Genomic DNA, 17,930 nt, shown 5'->3' with positions numbered 1-17,930 from the left:
AAAAAAAAAAAAAAAAAAAATGAAGCTCATATTTGCGTTTGTGAAGTTTTTGCCAAATAAGGATATAAACAGTTGTAATTGGTTGCTAGGAGATTAAAGCACATGGACACATTCTCACTCATAATTAGCATATGGCCTATTTTGTCAAGCAATAGCAGTTGCTCAGTTAGCTACAATGCTTAAGGCTATACATATATTGATTTGACATGATGACAGAGGCAGTGGTTATTCTAATTTTGGCTTTTTCACCAGGTTTTTGCAAAGCAAATGTAAAACTTTGTGTTCATTCTTGCAGGGGTGACGAATGCAGTCAATGCAGTTTAGGAATCTCCCGAGGAAGACTATTATTATTTTTAACATAGGTATAAGACTTGAAATTTGGTGGGGAGAGTTAAGTCAATTAAATCGATCCCAGAGCTTGACTGGTACTTTAGAGTTGACTATGGTATGATTTGATCTCAGAACATAAAAAACCGAGACAAATACCGCAAAGCATTTCATTTAATGCTCCGACATTGCTAAAGTAGTGCTCCAGTATGGCCACAGTCAAATGACTGAAACAAATAAAAGAATGCACCCTGAAGATAATAAAATTAATACCCGTTTTTCCAACCTTGTTTGTGCAACTGCTTTTAAACTTAGACAAGACTTTGTGAGTGTCTGGATATCCTTCTTGGTGTCTTGCTTCACAACCACATAGGTTTCAAATTCAGTTTCATTGTGCAGCGCATTGAGCAGATGCCTTCAACTGTATCCCAAGCTGAGCAATCATATCCTGTGAAAACCTATCTGGCCATTGTATTGTAGCCTGGTGTTGCCATCCGGTTTCACCAGTCCTCAGTCAAATCGTCCAACTCATGCTAGCATGGAAAGCGGACGTTAAACGATGATGTTCACTGGGTTGGAAAAATTTTTTTTTTTTTGAAACAAGTGAGGATGTTTGACCATAAAAAAATCGGTGTCACTGAATTGCATCTGACCTATGCAATCATGGAAAAGTGGACATTTAATGATGATGTATTCCATGTGCAGTAGAAGATAAACATAACTGCTTGTCGATTGGTGTTAATGCAATAAACACACACACACACACACACACACACACACACACACACACACACACACACACACACACACACAGAGAGTGGGTTTCTGTCTTCTGCCAAATTTAATTTGTAAAGCATTGATTAACCTGAGGATATAGTACAGGACACTTATCCAATGTGCCATGCATTGGTCACAGATTCTCAGATTGTGAAGTGAGATTCTTAACCACACAATGCTACCATCTGTTAATAGTTAAGATTCAGCTTTGGTAGTAGGCCACAAATGTTAGGGTAGACAGGGATGTTGTTGACACTATTTCATTGTTATTTTATTGACTCCACATTGAAAGACAAGCAATAGGAGGAGGAATCAGACAGTATGTCACTGGTAATGCTGCTACTATTTAAATGCTTTCAGTTATAATAGAACAGTGATCTGAAGTACAATTAACAGTTTACATACAAGCTTATATCACAGTAAAAGAGTACTTATGACTTGCTTGAATATTAATTATCAAATTTGGATGGCAGTGTAATGTGTGTTTGTGTGTGTATACATTTTTTAATCCTTTAGTATTCAGATTACTCCTTCAAATGTAATGCTTTATTTTATAGAATGACATAAAGTAGTTGTGAGAGGCTAGATCTGCTAGTTTGAACTTGAGACAAATAGATTATTTGGGCAGGATGGCTGATTTAAATGCTAAAGGGTTAAAGTCTTATCACAAAAGTGTTTTCCTTTTTTTTTTTTGTCAGTAATTGTTGCTTAGCTTGTGTGCAAAACATAAGATTTGGTTGTGGAAAGGCGTCTCTTTAAGCCATTAATTATATAAGTGAAATGGCTTTAAAAATACCAGTAATGAAGTAATAAGAGTTGAGCATCAACAGCTATTTTGTGTACTTTGGCCATCCCTGTACTATCAATAACATTGCTAGTTACTCTTCATTGTGAAGTCTGTAATGATTGCATGAAAATGTATGTGGTTGAAATTATGGCAATGTTTTTGTCTATTTTAATGAGTTATGAACATTTTGTTATTTCAAGTTCATTCCATACTTGCGTGTCTATACACGTGTACATGTATATCATTGTGCCAATTTACAGATGACATTTTATTACTCTTCTATTTCAAATGACTTTACATATCATAAATCACCACAGTCTCTGCTATTTTTTTCCTGATTTGTAATTAGCTCATTATTTTAGGAACTTTCTATATTCAGAGATTGTATACACTGAAGGTTTTTCTTTCATATACTTGAGTGTTTTAATTGAAATATGGGGATGCTATTTTTTGTTTCTGTGGAAAATAGTATCAAACTTTTACTGTTGATCAGAAGAATCTTATTTTTTTCTCTTATATTACAATATCTTATATAGTGAAATATAGTACTGTTGTGAAATAATCAGTTCTTTTGGAAATCTAAAGATATTTGGTAGTATGATTAAAGTGACAAATCTTGGTATATATTTTTTTCATATTCAACTCAAGTGTATGGAATCTTTTCACTGTCCTGTATTCAGTGGAAGCTTTACATTGTCTCTTAGCATGGAATGTCAAACATTTATGACTCATGTCTGTCTGCAAAATATAAACACTTGATTTTGTAGTTTCTAGGAAAGGCCTTTTTCCCCCCTTCTCTATATCTGTGTTCCTCTATCTTCCTCTTCAAACAGCAACCTGTGTGATAAGAGAGTTGTTAGTGAAGCTAAATATAGGCTAAATTGCACCATTCTATATACTCATCTTCCAGTATTTATTGTTCTTTTGAGCTGAAAAATTAATGTGAAATTTAAAAAAATGTTCAGCTGATTAAATATGAAATGTATTTTTAATTTGCTGTTTTATAAATATTATATTTTTAGATGAATCATTAGAAAAGAATGTTCTATGTATTCATTTTTTTAGCAGTGTTCATGTCTCTGTTTGTGTCTCTATAGGCAGTACTCTCCAGTTGTGATTTAGTCACAGTTTAGTAATTATTAATGGCTGATTGACTGAGGTTTCGGACAGCTCATATGAAAGTCATACTTTCTTGAATCAGATCTGAAAATAAGCAAAGCATTGCTGCTTCTCTACCTGTCTAAATCACTAGATTTAACAGCCCATGCTAATTCAACAGTGAAGTGTAAACTACAAAAAATTGAAGTGAATGAAAATTTTAAATTATAAAAATTAAAAAAAAAATATATATATTTTTGATTGATATTTTGATGGGTTGCCATATGGGTAAAAATGAGGACTATCTATAGGTAGTAGCTTGGAACAAAGTTTGGAATAAGTCTCATATGAGTTAGTTATATGTCCTTGTTCAAAATGATTAGGAAAACTTAAGGAAATTTTAATTAATTTGATGTTGAAATAAAATATAATTTTTTATAATTATAGCTATATCTATATCAGCTGTTAAAAAATTGCTGTAACACTTCAGTTTTGATCACTTCAATCATTTCTATACGATGTAGTATATCTTCATTTAGTAACATCTGTTAAGCTGTGCAATGAGGATTGCACTAAAGTGAGATAGTGCAGTGGTTACAATATTTTCACTACAGTTCTGGAGTTCAAATCTACTACTGGCAGCTCTTTTCATAGAGACTTACTTGGTTGGCATTTATAGGAGGTTGTATAGTCTCAAACTAATCTACCTAGCCATTAGATATATAGCATATATATGCAGCCCCAGACAAGGTTTACTTTGCTGTCAGTCTTTGTATTATCTCAGGCCATAGTCTAGCTGTTTAGAATAGCTACTATTTCAACCTCATACATTTCTGTTTTCGTAAATTTACCATTGGATGTGGACTTTTGATTCTAATCATGAACAGTTGTAGTGAATGGTCTATCCACACTAAATAGGTGGATATAGTCAGTTTTGAGACACTTTCCCCATTACATTGAATGGCTTTTGGTATCTGTTTTCACCTTTCAGTTTCAATAAAGTAGTGTTAAGACTGATCAAACAGGTATGTGATTGACAAAAGTTAATGTTTGTTCTTGGATGTTCAGCATTAGTTTATAGTGGAAGAAATTCTGGATTTTGGCATTCCTTTTGGTTTGAGAATTATCTTGTAACCACAGAACATGTATATATTAGCAGATAATAATATTAGTTGTTAGTTTAGGTATATGCATCACGATCTATTTAAATTAGAGACTAGATTCATGTTATTAACAGCATTGGAAAACAACAGCTTGCCAAAATTTAAAATTTCTTCTCATTACTGTTAACTGAAATCCATACATGTTCTTCTTTATGTACTGCCAGACTTGTACAAACTGCTGTGTGGAAGTAGCAGTGTAAATCGCAGAGTTTTATTTGATTTTTTTAATTAATTTTTTTTTTTTTCAACTATTCCACACAAAGTTGTACATGATGTTTAATTCCAATGCTAAAGCTAGCTATACATTGTTGTAAAAGAGTGACTGAAAATTTATGTAAAATGACAACTGCTGATTACTTTATATTAATCAGTAAAAGATAATGTTCAAGATAGTCAAAATTGTGTCAGTGGTCACTTTGCTTTACATTCAGTTGGCTGACAGTTTCCTTACAGAAATATAAATCAAAAAATATATATGTTGAGAAATTAAATTACTTAAAGTAAAAGGTTGAAAATGTTAACCTGATGAAATTATCTGTGTTCGTTTAGATCATTATGGTAATCTTATGTAGTAGACACCTTGTCACTAATACTTCTTGGACATTATTTTTCCTCTCATCATTCAAAATTCTTCTGGTTGTTTCAGTCACTTTGATGTCCTGTTCTTTGCCATAGTGTCAAAGTTGTTTTGTCTATATAATGGTTACTTTTTTTTTTAGGTATCAACGGAGTACCCAGATTTGGGGCTAAAGGTATCGTATTGATTTTTTTGGTAGTCTTTTTAAACAGCAAGATTTTGGGATATTGTTGATATAGATGTTGCTCAATGTCGTTGTGTAGCTAGTTTTGATGAAAGAAAAAAAACTTCCTTGCTTTTTTGATAAGTGCTTGTATTCCTTTCTTGATGGTCTTATACAATCCTTTTGTGATCTTATGCAGCTTAAGAACATGTGTTCTATTTATTATATTGATTTAATTTTAAAAGCAGGAATTAATAGTTTACTTGCTCTACAAATATCCTGACATTAAACGTTTCCTATTCAGTGTTGTCATCTGCTGGCTCGTTCGTTTTAGATGAGAAACCCTTTTCAAACTTACTACAAAGGATTTTGTCGTGTTTCATTATCTGTCTTGGCTGCTCTTCTTAGCTAGTCCTTCATACAAACTATATCAATGATATATCGTAATGCCTTAGTAAGGTTTCATTTTCTCTTTTTTTTTTTTGGTTCTTGTTTCCACACATTTAATTAGTCATACGAAAGTTTTATAAACCATTGACTAGGTTATTACATAATAAAAATTTCTGATGCTCACTTTGTAATTTGGTGGGGTAAGATATATCATTTAAGATGAAGCCATGTTACATTAGCCCTCACATTTAATGCCTGACAGTACTCTTTACTTGGATACCTAAGTAATGATGGTTTCTGAATTTTTTTCTTGGACAGTTCTGCAGAATTATATATTTTGTACATAAGGTTATCATATCAGAGTTTAGGTTTAAACCCACCTTTTAAATATGGTATTTATATGGTCTTTTAGATGGATCTTAATTTGTGTTTTTGTAGCAGCCTGTTCTCAGTCAGTTATGAAGTGTGTATGTTTATCCAACCCATACTAGCATGAAAAACCAGACACGAAAATGTTGTACAAGTGTGCATGTATCTTTACTTTATGGGACACCACTGTATACTTCTGAAGTTTACAATTCTACTCATCATAATTATGTTACACATCCAAGTACCTCACAATGTGGTAAAAAAATAATTCTATTTCAGAATTCAACTTGTTGAATCATAATTGCTTTTGTCTGGATTTTGTTTCTACAAACTTATGTATTTTCACCATAGTCATCTAATTGTGGTTACAAGTCTTCTTTGTTAGCACTACTAAGACAAGGGTTAGTGGAAACTTTCTACATAGTCTTCTTAGGCATTCACACTTTGGCTGGCTGACTGGCATTTGTTCCTGGAGCATTGGAAACAAAGCATTAACATGTGCACACATGCTGGCATGTACACACATGCTGGCATGTACACACACACGCACACACTTTCTGCATTTTGACAAAATTATTTTATTGTTTATCTCTTCACAATTATGGTTTTTAAAAAGTTCTAGACTCAATTCAGAATGACAGCACTAGATTTTAGTTTCATATTTATTCCAGAATGTTATCTGATGGTCTTGTATTGTCTGCAACTATGAGGTTAGGTATTCAAACTACTCTTTCTTATGTAGAAAAGCCAAATAGGTAAATAGAATTTGAAGTAAATGGCTGTGGAGTGCAGTATATTGACAACTGGTTCATCTCTCATGATTTGTATTTTGATTCACGGGATAGTTTTAATGAACTGTGGTTGGTGATGTAATGCAAGTGACCTCACTGTTGTAATAGCTGTTTTTGGCAATGTTATCTTTAAGTATCCTAAAAGAATTATACAAATCCTACCATTTAGCTTTTATCACACTTAAATGTATAGTTAAAATATTAATTGCTGCCATTCATACTGTTGTGTATGTTTGTAGAAAGTAAACAATCCTGTTTTCAAAATACTTACCTTGCTTCTATTAATATCCTATCCTTGCTGTCTAAACAGTCTATCTACTTCATCATTTCAATTCTCAATTGTTCTTCCAGCTATTGCTGTATGTTGTAGTTCCCTCCAACTCATCTTGTTTTCTCAACTTAATCATTTTCTTTTGGAATCTGAAACTTCACATGGTATTGGTGGCATCTTTTATGCAGTATAGGAAACAAATATGTATCATATAGTTTTACCCATTTTACATGTTTTGTTAAATGCTGTAGCAGTTTACTTTATGTTAACATTTATGTATTATTTTTTTTATTCTGACTCTATGTTAATACCTTTACACATTCTTCTTCTTCTTCACAAAAATCATTTAGTAAATATATAATGGATTTACATTATCCATTTTTATTTTTTGTATTCTCTGCTTAAAACTATAAACAAAATTTGTATTAGTCTCAATGTTCTTTAACTTTTATTAGATTGGTTATGATTACTTCATATTCAGTGGTCTTTTGTTATGCTAGTTAAACTTTCACACCCTGCTCTTGATCATTCTCATGAGACTGATAACCGTACATTAGTCTTGATTATCTTTGTCACTCTAGTTAGACTAATTACTCTGTACGTTGGTCTCATTTGTCTTTATCGCTAACTAGATTGATTACTTTGTACATTAGTTTTGATGGTCTTTGTTACTCTCATTAGACTGATTACTTTGTACATTAGTCGTAGTCTTCACCACTCTCATTTGACTGATTACTCTCTACATCAGCCTCAGTGGTCTTTGTCACTCTAGCTAGACTGATTTTCCCCTACGTTGGTCTTGGCTTTTGTCACTAGTTAGATTGAATATTTTTTGTACACGACTAACAATAGTAAAACTCTTGTCATAATTTATCAGAAACTTGAACTATATTTTTTGAACAAGGTAGACTGTGTTGATCAGACATGCACATAGGACAATAAAGGTATATAATGGTAACATGTATGTTAATATCTTTGCAATCAAGGGATAGTAATCATCTTTAATTAGTTTTAATTAATTTACTTATGCATTTACAGTTGAATGTTGATCAGAACTGATTTGGCTGAACAATGATTGGTTAACTGGTAAAATACTTGTGTTGATTGCATTATATTGTCTCTGAGCTAAAAATTGTTTGTTTTGTCTGTCATTATATTTACCAGTTGTTTGTTCCAACTAATTAACTAAATTCTCAACAAATATGAGGAATATTTGCCATTCAGCTGCAATCAAAAAGAATCAATATTTTCATCTACTAAATGGTTTCACAGCTTGATATTATCTGTCAGAGAGCCAGGAAATATTTGTCCAATATTGTAATATTGATTAGAAAAGTTTTTATCTTTTAGAAGGTTAGCATTTCATGTTTAATTGCAGTGTGTTACAAGTTTTTAGTTTTTAACATTTTGTTCTGCATAATTTGAACACAGAGCTGAAAGAAATGATCTTACTTAGATCTGTTATTGGCATTATGAAAGTTTGTGTTACAGCATATCCTTAGGTGTGATATTGATATCTTTCATCTGGCATTCAATGACATTGGCAGTGTCATGTACGATATTAGGAGCTCACAGAATTGCCCGAGCATCAGGAAAAATGCTTTGTGGTATTTCTTCCGGCTGATTACATTCTTAGTTCAACTTCTGCCAAGATCATCTTTGCCTTCCATCCTTTTGAGGTTGATAAATAAAATATCATTGAAGTATCGGGGTCAATGGAATGAATTAACCTCCTCCCCTCGGGATTGCCGATAGACTTGTGATTTTATTTCTCTTATATTTTTTAAGTCTGTATCTCATTTTGTTGACTAAAAATATTCAGCTTCATCAAATGTATGTATTTGTTAGAGGCTATGTTAGAAATATCATTTAATTTTATTTCATTTATATTCTACTGGGAAATTATAGAAGTTTACGCCTTAATGAAAAGTATATTGTTATCAAGTCTAAATAAACAATGAAAAAAATTCTTTGTTATTATGAAGAAGTGATGACATTGATGTTGGGTGTTTATAAAGCAGCTTTCAGTTTTTGGTGTAAAATTAGAGCTTTGCTTCATAATAGGAAAATATTCAACATGTACCTGTTTTCTGTTAATCTATTTTATTTGTATTATGAAAATATATCTATTGTTAGCTTATACCTTAAATTAAGCTTATTTGTCTCACCTTTCTTTTACTTCAAGTTATATATAAATATATCAATGGCATAATTTGCCATTATAAATGCATAAATGGCATATTGACTCCACTAAAGTTACTACGACCTTTTTATGGATGGATTGTTTAATTTATGGAATAGTTTGAGGGTTACATTTTTCTGGCAGTGTAAACTAGCTAAGCATCATTGACATTGTGTATTACTATTTCTTTAAAAATTCTATTTCTTATGTTTGCAGTTGAAGAAAGGAAGCTGTTTGTTGGTATGATCTCAAAGAAATACAATGAAAGTGATATACGGATATTGTTTTCTAACTATGGATCAATAGAGGATTGTACAGTATTAAGAGACCAAAGTGGGCAAAGTAAAGGTAAGTGCCAACATTTTTCTCACCACTTTTTCTCTTATAATACCAGTGTCAGGTTGGTGGAGGGGAACAAAAACCAAATGTATTAGAATAATTTAGAGCAACATTTTTATACTTGCGATGGTTACAGAGTAAATCCTGTGTTTTAATGGAAACCTTTTTTTTTTCCCCCTTGGATAAACCTCTCTTGAGGTTGTATGAAATTTCAAACATCTTTGTTGTTTCAACTACTGCTTTTGCTGTAGAAGCTAACTGTATTTGTAAAAGAAATAATCATGTATGTAGAAGACACTGCACTTGTTAAAAAGAAAAGAAACAATCGGTCTGACAAGAGTAGCTTAGGTTTGCATTTTACTGAGACTTTGTTAAAGGTTTTGAGAAAATACAGGACTTAAGTGATAAGGATGAAATGCATTAAATGATGGAAAATTGTTAATCAGTAGAATAAGGCTTCCAGAGATAACAAGCCTTAACTGCAGGATGTTTTTCTTTTTTTTTTTTTCAATTGAATTCTTAGTTTTTGTTTTAACATTTCTCAGATTTTAATTTTGTATTTATATTTTAATGTTTTCTTTACTACAAATATCATAGCCCTCTTTATCATCACATGGTTGTTTTTTTTCTTTAAATCTAATTTTTCATTGGGTTGGGTGAGATATATTGAGGCAATATGCTGTATCCTCACCGATCCCCCCCTCCCCACGCTACCATATTTCTCTGGTTGCTGTTTATTGAACTGAGACAATATCACCATTGCCTGTGTGGTATCAATGCTAAGACAACTGCACACATATGCTTGTGTGTGTTTATTTGACAGCATTTGATCATTGTAAATGAATGCCATTCATTTCCTATATTCCGTGAAACATCTTACCATGGGAAAATATTACCTTGAATGGTGATAGGTAAGGGTTGATGGCAGCATGAGCATCCACCTGTAGAAAGTCTGCTTCAATAGACTGTCCATCTCATGCAAGTGCAGAAAAGTGGATGTTAAAATAACGATGTTGATATATCATTCTGTATTGTGATAGGAGGGCACACTAGAGTGTTAGAAATGAAATTTCTCTGGTTTTTCAATTTGTTTAATGTGAAAGGTTATTCTTATAAACTAAGACACAAAGATGAATCTACTTTTAAATTGTATAATAATTGCTGCTCATTCATTGCATCTTGTCTACTGACGGTGGATTCTAAAAAAAATATATATTGTTTTGGTGGGAATTTGTAAAAGAAATACTTTTACCAATGCAGTTGGTCAGTACCAATAAAACTAGCTTTTGCAGTAAATTGCCATCCATGTTCCATTTACATTGAATTTTAATTTAAATTAACGAACTTTCTAGTGCAGTTATTTCAAAGAGTAAAGAACTGGTAATCTGCTAGCTGACTCTTTGTTATGCTTAGCTGTTTTGAATAATGTTAGTTTTGTTTCATGCAGTGTTCTTTCATGTGAAGATACATAATGTTGGATAAACGTTATAATTCGTAATTTCAAACCATAATGTATTTGAAGATGTAAATCAATTAGTTGTTGCCATAACACAGTGTGAAACAATAAATGTTTATATTTGCAGAAACAGTACACAACTTATAGTCCCAATTATGAAAGATTATTTAGTGTTTAGAAAGAACAGAAAAAACAGCTAATTTTCAGATGGTAATTAGTTTCAGTACACACAGAATTAAGGACAAAAACTGTTCACTTCGCTAATTTGGTCAGGATTTAAATTCATAGAAAGAGATGTTGTGATAAAATTGAGATTAATCTATGCTAGACACTGCAAACAGTGACATAAGATCTGTACCAATACAAACCCCATTTCCTTTTTTTAAAGCTATATCTGCCTGCAGATCCTCAGATTTGAGTGAGATTAATGCTTAATATCCTGCTTAAACAGTTACAAGATGATGGCTGAAGAAAACCTTGTGTACAGGGGAATAATTCCAGAGGACCATAGTCATTAGTATGAATGGGAATACCATATATGTGATGAAAGTTTGAGAGATGCGTGTGTTCGGAGTGCTAAGTGAAAGTACCATGAAAGTAGCCATCTCTGAGAAGCAGAGGCCACTGTAGAAAGAAAGCCAGGAGACTGTGAACTTGATGTTGGTTTCTACTGGCCAGTGATTTCATATCAATCAGTCCAAAAACATTTCTTTGGATACAGTGAGAGATGTCTGTGTGTGTGTGTGTGTGTGTGTGTGTGTGTGTGTGTGTAACAGCAGCATTGTGGTAGTTGTCTGAGAAGTTGTAATTGTCCATTATAGTTCTCATCTGAATCTTGTAAATCTTTAGTTGTTGAGGGTGGAAGTATTTTCTATTCCGGGAAAGAAAGGCTGGTCTTTGCAATGTTGAAGCTGTCTATTTACCAAGAGAGATCCTCAGCGGTAGTTGTGGCCTGGCTTTTGAAGCAGGAGTGCAGTAATGTTATTTCAATACATATATGTAGTTATTGTGATTCTGTTGTTGTTGGAGGAGACAACATTGGCATGACTTGATCAGATGAAGTATACAGGTTCTCTGTTCATGGAGTCAGCGCAGGTTTATCATGAGGTGCTTAGGTTGCATTTGGATGATGCTTGGGTAGAGAAGCTTAAGTTGTGGCATTATCTGCTGTAAATGTTGTTAGTGATAACAAGTAGGTTGTTGGTATGATAGAAGAGGGTGGTGGACAGAACTGGACCCTGGACATTACCAATGGTGATATTTGAATCAGATGAAGCAAATCAAAGACAGCTCAATCAGCATGGGCTATGATAATGCAGTCTGTTAGGAAGCTGCCATTCCAAGAGATGGAAGATGGGTAAAGCCCATTGTCAGGAGATGCACATATCAGGCACAACTGAAAGCTTTCTAATGTTGAAGGCAACAGTGCTGCTTTCATTTCTTTGAGAGGAGAGGTCACTGGAGAAGGAAATAGAGTATCTTGCCTGTAGTACATCTGGCTTTGAAGAAGGAAAGAGATGTTAGAGCTGATTAACAGCTGTCTCTTGCTTTTGAGTTATTGAGCAGTGTCATAGGGGCAAGCTTTGAGGTAAATTGAGATTAGTGAAAGGGTCATTGTCAGGGCTCCAATATCCATCCTTACTTGGGTAATCAACATTAGATGTTATTTATTTACTATTTGGTATTGGCTACTTCTTTTAATGTTATTTTGTTGTAAAATATATTTCCTATCACATACCATTTTTTTTTATCCAGGTTGTGCATTTGTTACATTTAATAACCGACAGAGTGCTCAGAATGCCATCAAAAATATGCATCATTCACAAACAATGGAGGTTGGTATATAGTTATATTTTCCATTTTAAATAATGATTTTATTCCAGTAACTTACAAATATTTCCCATTAATTTCTATTATTTAACTTCAATTTTAGTAAAATTTTTGTAGAAGAGATGTCAGTTTGTAGGCAGTTCTACTATATTGGCTCAGATTCCTTTACTAGTTTTACTCATTGGATTATGGCAACGTCAAGGTTTTTTAGTCAGTCATGTGAACCCCACTACTTATTTCTTTTAGGGTATTTTGTCAATCCCTATGATGGCTGCTAAGTTGGGTTTTGGTGTAAAGGGACATAACTTGATACGTTGAAAAACATAAACTTATGCAATCTCACACGTGCAGAAAGGCCTTGTATGGTTTCTGTCTCTCAAATTCTACTTACAAGTTTCACTTGCAAAATATACTGCAGATGGCAGTTGCCTTAGGTGCCACACAATGGAATTCAACCCAGAACCACATGGGTGCAAAGCAATTCTCTTAACCATATGGTTATGCCTGCATCCAGAGAAACAGAAATAAGAATAATTTCCTCAGTACTTTATTTATATTTTGCATAAATCCATCTTTGTAGCAGCCTTGAATTAATTGTTAGATGCATTAACTAATATCTAAACAAATTGCTACTAAAATCCGTTTTTCATGGCAGTTTCATTCCATGTGATACAGCTAAAAATATTAATCGATTAGTTACATGCTCAGTGCATTATTGTCATAACTGTCTTGATTAAGTAAAGCGGTTAACTTGTGAAACATCTGTTATTAATAGTAATTGATGTATATTTGTAAATTTTGTTGCAGGGGTGTTCTTCACCATTGGTGGTAAAGTTTGCAGATACTCAGAGGGAAAAAGAAGCTAAAAAACTGCAACAAATGAATGCTAATTTATGGAATTTGTCTTTGGGAGGTTTAGGTCCACTGGCCCCTCAGTATGTGTCGGTAAGTAACTGTGTCACTTCTGTTAGTTGTGATGTTATAGTGGATTCATAATTGCCATAAAATATACCCCAATTTCCATGTTTTTGTTTTTAGTTATTACAACAAGCAGCAGCTGGTAGTGGCGGCGGAGGTGGAGGTGGAAACATGGGGGGAGGATACGGTAATTTAGGTAATGTTGGTAAGTATATTTACTTTTCGTTCATGTGTGTGTATATATTTCTGCAGTGGTTTCTGCTTATTTACAATATTCTTATCATAACAACTATTGTCTACCCCTTGTTTATACATAGATATTACAGCCATACCACATGTCCAATACCACCCCTTCCCTTTCTACTGTTTTATACATGCTTGTTCACCACTACCTCCTCACCTACCATTTCTGTCACATATCTTGTATACTCACCTAATCTATTTAAACAACTCACCAAATGCAGTATTTACGTACATTCCTATAGAAATATAGCATTTATGCAATATGCTACACTTTTGCAAAAATGTAGGGCACACAAATATATTTTTATGTTTGAGGCGGGGACATAAGGGGAGAAAGGCTCTTATACTATGCTAACCTTTTCATCTGAAAGGTCAGCAGTTGATGGTTGCAGAAGTAAATATCTACAGGGATGGAACTTTTGAGGAATAAGATGTGATAAGGAAATAGTTGGTGAGGTTGAAAGAGTTGGCCTTCTCTGTACTTGGATATTCTGCAGCATGACCATCTTCAGTATGATTCCCTTTCTCTCTCTGTGCATACACTCATGCGCACAATGTGGTGTTGCATTCTATTATGCGCACATTCATCCTCTGACCATTCTTAATCTGATGCTGTATGTATTTGTGTAAATATGTACATAATAGGTTTGTAGGTCTCGATAAATACCTATTAACAACCGTTTCATTTCTAATAATTTTGTTTCCATTTAACTGCTCCTTGTTGAGGGTCTGCATATAAATTTGTTAATTGTTTCCTTTGAAGGCTTGAATACCATGGGTATCCAGCAGTTATTGACTGCTGCCGCTGCAGCTGCCGCAACTGGCAATAATCCAGGTAACTTTTCCTCTTATATTGAAATACTGTAATCTGCCTGCTTTTGAATTTGTTCAATTTTAACCTCTCATCTACAACTGTTTTTATTTGTATATTGTTGATTTAGCACGTAGCTCTTCACATGCTTTCGTTTATAACTCAACCTCCCATTGACTTAACTAGGTGTCATTAGCAGCTTCTTAATCTATTATTCTAACATAACCTGTTGGTTGTTTGTTGGCATTACTCCTGAGTGGCTGCTTAATGACCGAAAAGACTAGTATCAAAAGACAGGATTCTACTTTAACACACACATTTTGGAGGAGTTATTATAAGTTGATTATAATTTGATTTCTGTAATTTCTGATTTTTAAAAATAGTTTGAGAAAAGGATTTTTTTTGCCAAATGTGGTTTTCCACTATTTTTTTTTTTTTAACGTTGAAATCTGATTCTTAATTTTAAAAGCCTTATTATTTTTATTAAGTGTCTTTATCAAGTTTTGTAACTCATCATTCTACAAAATATGGGGTTTTTATAATTGAGTAGATTTCCTTATTAGTTTCTATTATAACAAGCACAATGTTAGCAATTATTATGAGAGGCACAATAGCTCTAATGTTCTTCACATGGGCATCAGTTTCTACTCCGGGCTTTCTACAGTAACAAGTTCTATTCCAACTTTCAGAGACATAGTAGTTGGTAAGACACTAACTGGTATAATGGGTTGTGCCAACAAGTGATTTAGCACTTACTGATATAGGGAAAAAAAGTGTATATAAAACAGTAAAAGAGTATTAGAAATGTTCATCGCATAGTTGTAGATTTTCCTTCATTTTGGCTCCATGTAAAATTGGATTAGAATTTGTCCTGTAATTTACTTAAACATTATTTCATCATTACTTTCAAAACATTTGTAATTTTACATGGAAATGATCTTTTTATTGTATTTTTCTTTACATTTATGTCTTCAATTTAAAGATATTTGAGAAAAAAATTATGACATTATCATTTTGCCCATGTTTACTCAGTTTAGTCTTTCTACTTTCCCCTATTGTCTGTTTAGTATTGTTTTTCTGTTTTTAGTACATGTAGTAATATCTAGAATTAGAATCATGTTGCTTATAGTCACTACTATTCCATTTATACCATCAAGCTGTTTTATATTTTTTAACTTTTGTACTTCAACTCCTTCATTACTTTTCAACGTTTATCTTCAAAGAATAAATACTTGTGGATGGTGAAAATTATTTTTTAATTTCCAGTGGAATTTTAATTGTTCATCAGTATAAATTCACATGCCATTGGTAACTCTTCAAACTATTTAAACATTAATATTTCAATGTTTGTCACTCTAATTTGGCTGACACTGTACATTGGTGTTAAAGATACCAGTTTACTCTATTTTGTATAAGATTTCTCCTTTAAACTTATTTCCATTCTATTGATCCACCATCCATCCTTAGGTGTTTTGTTTTGAAGGATGTCCAGACGGAACAATTGTGATGGCTTTCTCTCTTAATTACTGCTATTATCTGTAACCTTTGATTCATTACAAAAATATTTGTTTGTTTACACTGGCTGCTATTTGTGCTACAGTAATTACCATTTTAATATTTGATTTGAAATTTTCTTCTTTTTTTTTTTAAATATTTTATTCAATGTTTTTATTGTTCACAATGTTTCTTAGATTTGATTGTTTGTTGTTGTTGTTGCCGTTATTCTTTTGTCTGATATTCTGACACTTTGTTTTTCTGTGTCCTGTGTAACCTGCAGGCATACTGGCAGCCCTGGCTGGGTTAAACACTGGCAGTCTAACGAATAACAATGGTCCTTCTGCATACTCCCCTTCCTCCTCCTCCTCCACTACCTTGTCCACTGCTCCGTCTGCTGCAGCGACAGCGGCAGCCTTAGCGGCAGCAGCCACAATGGCGTCGCTGGGGGGAAGCAATAACAGTGGCTGTTCGTCAGCTGCAACAGGTACTTAAAACCTTCATCTTAACTGGTTTGCATTGATTTGACCAGCAATGGTGGAATGCTTTGGGTTTGGTTTGGCCATGCTCATGTTATGCAGCTGTCCTCATCACTGCAATCTTTACACATTCCCCCCTTTTCTCTTTCTCTCTCTTTCTCTCTCTCTCTCTCTCTCTCTTTCACTTTCACTTTCACTTTCTTCTGGGATTGTCTTTGTATAGAAATAGCTAAATAGTTTTACCTGCCTTTTCATCCAGTCCTTATTAACTGAACTACTTTCCTGTGGGTCTCTTATCCTTGTCACTGCTGCCACCACTACCACCACCACTTCTACTATTCTTACATTGTAACTGCTTTTACTTACTAAACAATCATTTTCTTTTTTTCTTCTGTTAGCTTCCACTCCTTGTAAATATATGTTTCATTTACAAAATATATATTTACAGTTTAGTTAATGCTTGGTCACTGTTAGAAACATTCATATTTTAAATGAATTCTATTGCACTTCTACATTTAGTTAAGTGTTAACAATTGTACCAATTTGAGGAGTAAATTAATTACTCAGCAAAAATGACGTGTTTTGCCCTCAAAATTTTTATCCAGTTCTTTCCAATTTTATAAGTCTTATTTTATTTGTATCATATAAGGAAGGAATATGAAGTTGGTTGAGTATCCAGTAATCTCAACGGTCTCTTCATTTGACCACAAACAGTAGAAATGGGGCATATTGTGACCCAAGCAAGCTTAAAATAAGGAAAATTGTTTGACTTGAAAGATTTGGGGATTTGACTATCTTGTCACAGTCACCAAAGTGTAATTTACTGAACTGAATCAGTTTCATTTCATTGTGAACAGTATGTTGACTACAGTGGTCACTAGTAATTTGATCAAATACTATATTGGTCCGTAGTGGAATTCTCATTTTATTTCTGATATCTCCAAAAATGTTCTTTATTTGTGTAAGATAATATATGTGAACCATTAACTATGCTGATAATTGCTTCTAACGCAAGCTAAAAGTCTGCAATTGGTGTGGGGGCTTTAATGATTATACTGGGTTCTTCCAGAATTGGCCTCAGCAAGATTTGAACCCAAAATGTAGAGGCTATGACTATATACGACAAGACATTTTGTCCAACTCTAGCTACTCTGCCAACTCACTACCCTGCGAGGCCAGAATTAAAAAAAAAAAATTTTCTTTTTCCTTTATTTGACACTGTGGGAAAATGAGTTTTGTGAGAGTTATTCTGCTGGAAAGATTGATAATGGTTAAAGTTGTGATAAAAATAAGCAACACACAAGTCGTGACAAATCGTGATTTAAGAAGTGGCTGATGAAGAACCCACTTGGACATAGGAAAATAAATAGTGTGTTCATGAAGTAACATTAGTTTCCTTTGTACTAAAATTAGGATTATAATACAGCAAGTATATATATGTATATATATATATATATATATATAT

At 33.2% G+C, this 17,930-nt stretch overlaps 1 protein-coding gene across 28 annotated transcripts in view; it reads left to right on the top strand.

Moving 5' to 3' along the window:
- The window catches only part of LOC106880780 (CUGBP Elav-like family member 1-A), a 231,347-nt gene that overhangs the window by 95,111 nt on the left and 118,306 nt on the right, over window positions 1-17,930 (top strand). For 24 of the 28 annotated variants that reach the window (XR_001410780.2, XR_001410781.2, XR_001410782.2 and 21 more), the window contains 7 exons: window positions 4,872-4,904; window positions 9,112-9,243; window positions 12,446-12,525; window positions 13,328-13,465; window positions 13,559-13,643; window positions 14,445-14,516; window positions 16,270-16,473. Coding sequence is in view for 25 of the 28 variants with exons in the window: in XM_014930890.2 (XP_014786376.1) it covers window positions 4,872-4,904; window positions 9,112-9,243; window positions 12,446-12,525; window positions 13,328-13,465; window positions 13,559-13,643; window positions 14,445-14,516; window positions 16,270-16,473 (744 nt within the window). In the remaining 3 variants the exon portion in view is untranslated. The remainder of the gene's footprint in view (window positions 1-4,871; window positions 4,905-9,111; window positions 9,244-12,445; window positions 12,526-13,327; window positions 13,466-13,558; window positions 13,644-14,444; window positions 14,517-16,269; window positions 16,474-17,930) is intronic. The other 4 variants (XM_014930897.2, XM_014930885.2, XM_014930891.2 and 1 more) reach the window with 3 other exon arrangements.

Source organism: Octopus bimaculoides, chromosome 2 (assembly GCF_001194135.2).
Source record: "Octopus bimaculoides isolate UCB-OBI-ISO-001 chromosome 2, ASM119413v2, whole genome shotgun sequence".
NCBI classification, from domain to species: domain Eukaryota; kingdom Metazoa; phylum Mollusca; class Cephalopoda; order Octopoda; family Octopodidae; genus Octopus; species Octopus bimaculoides.
This window is presented reverse-complemented; position numbering and strand designations above follow the sequence as displayed.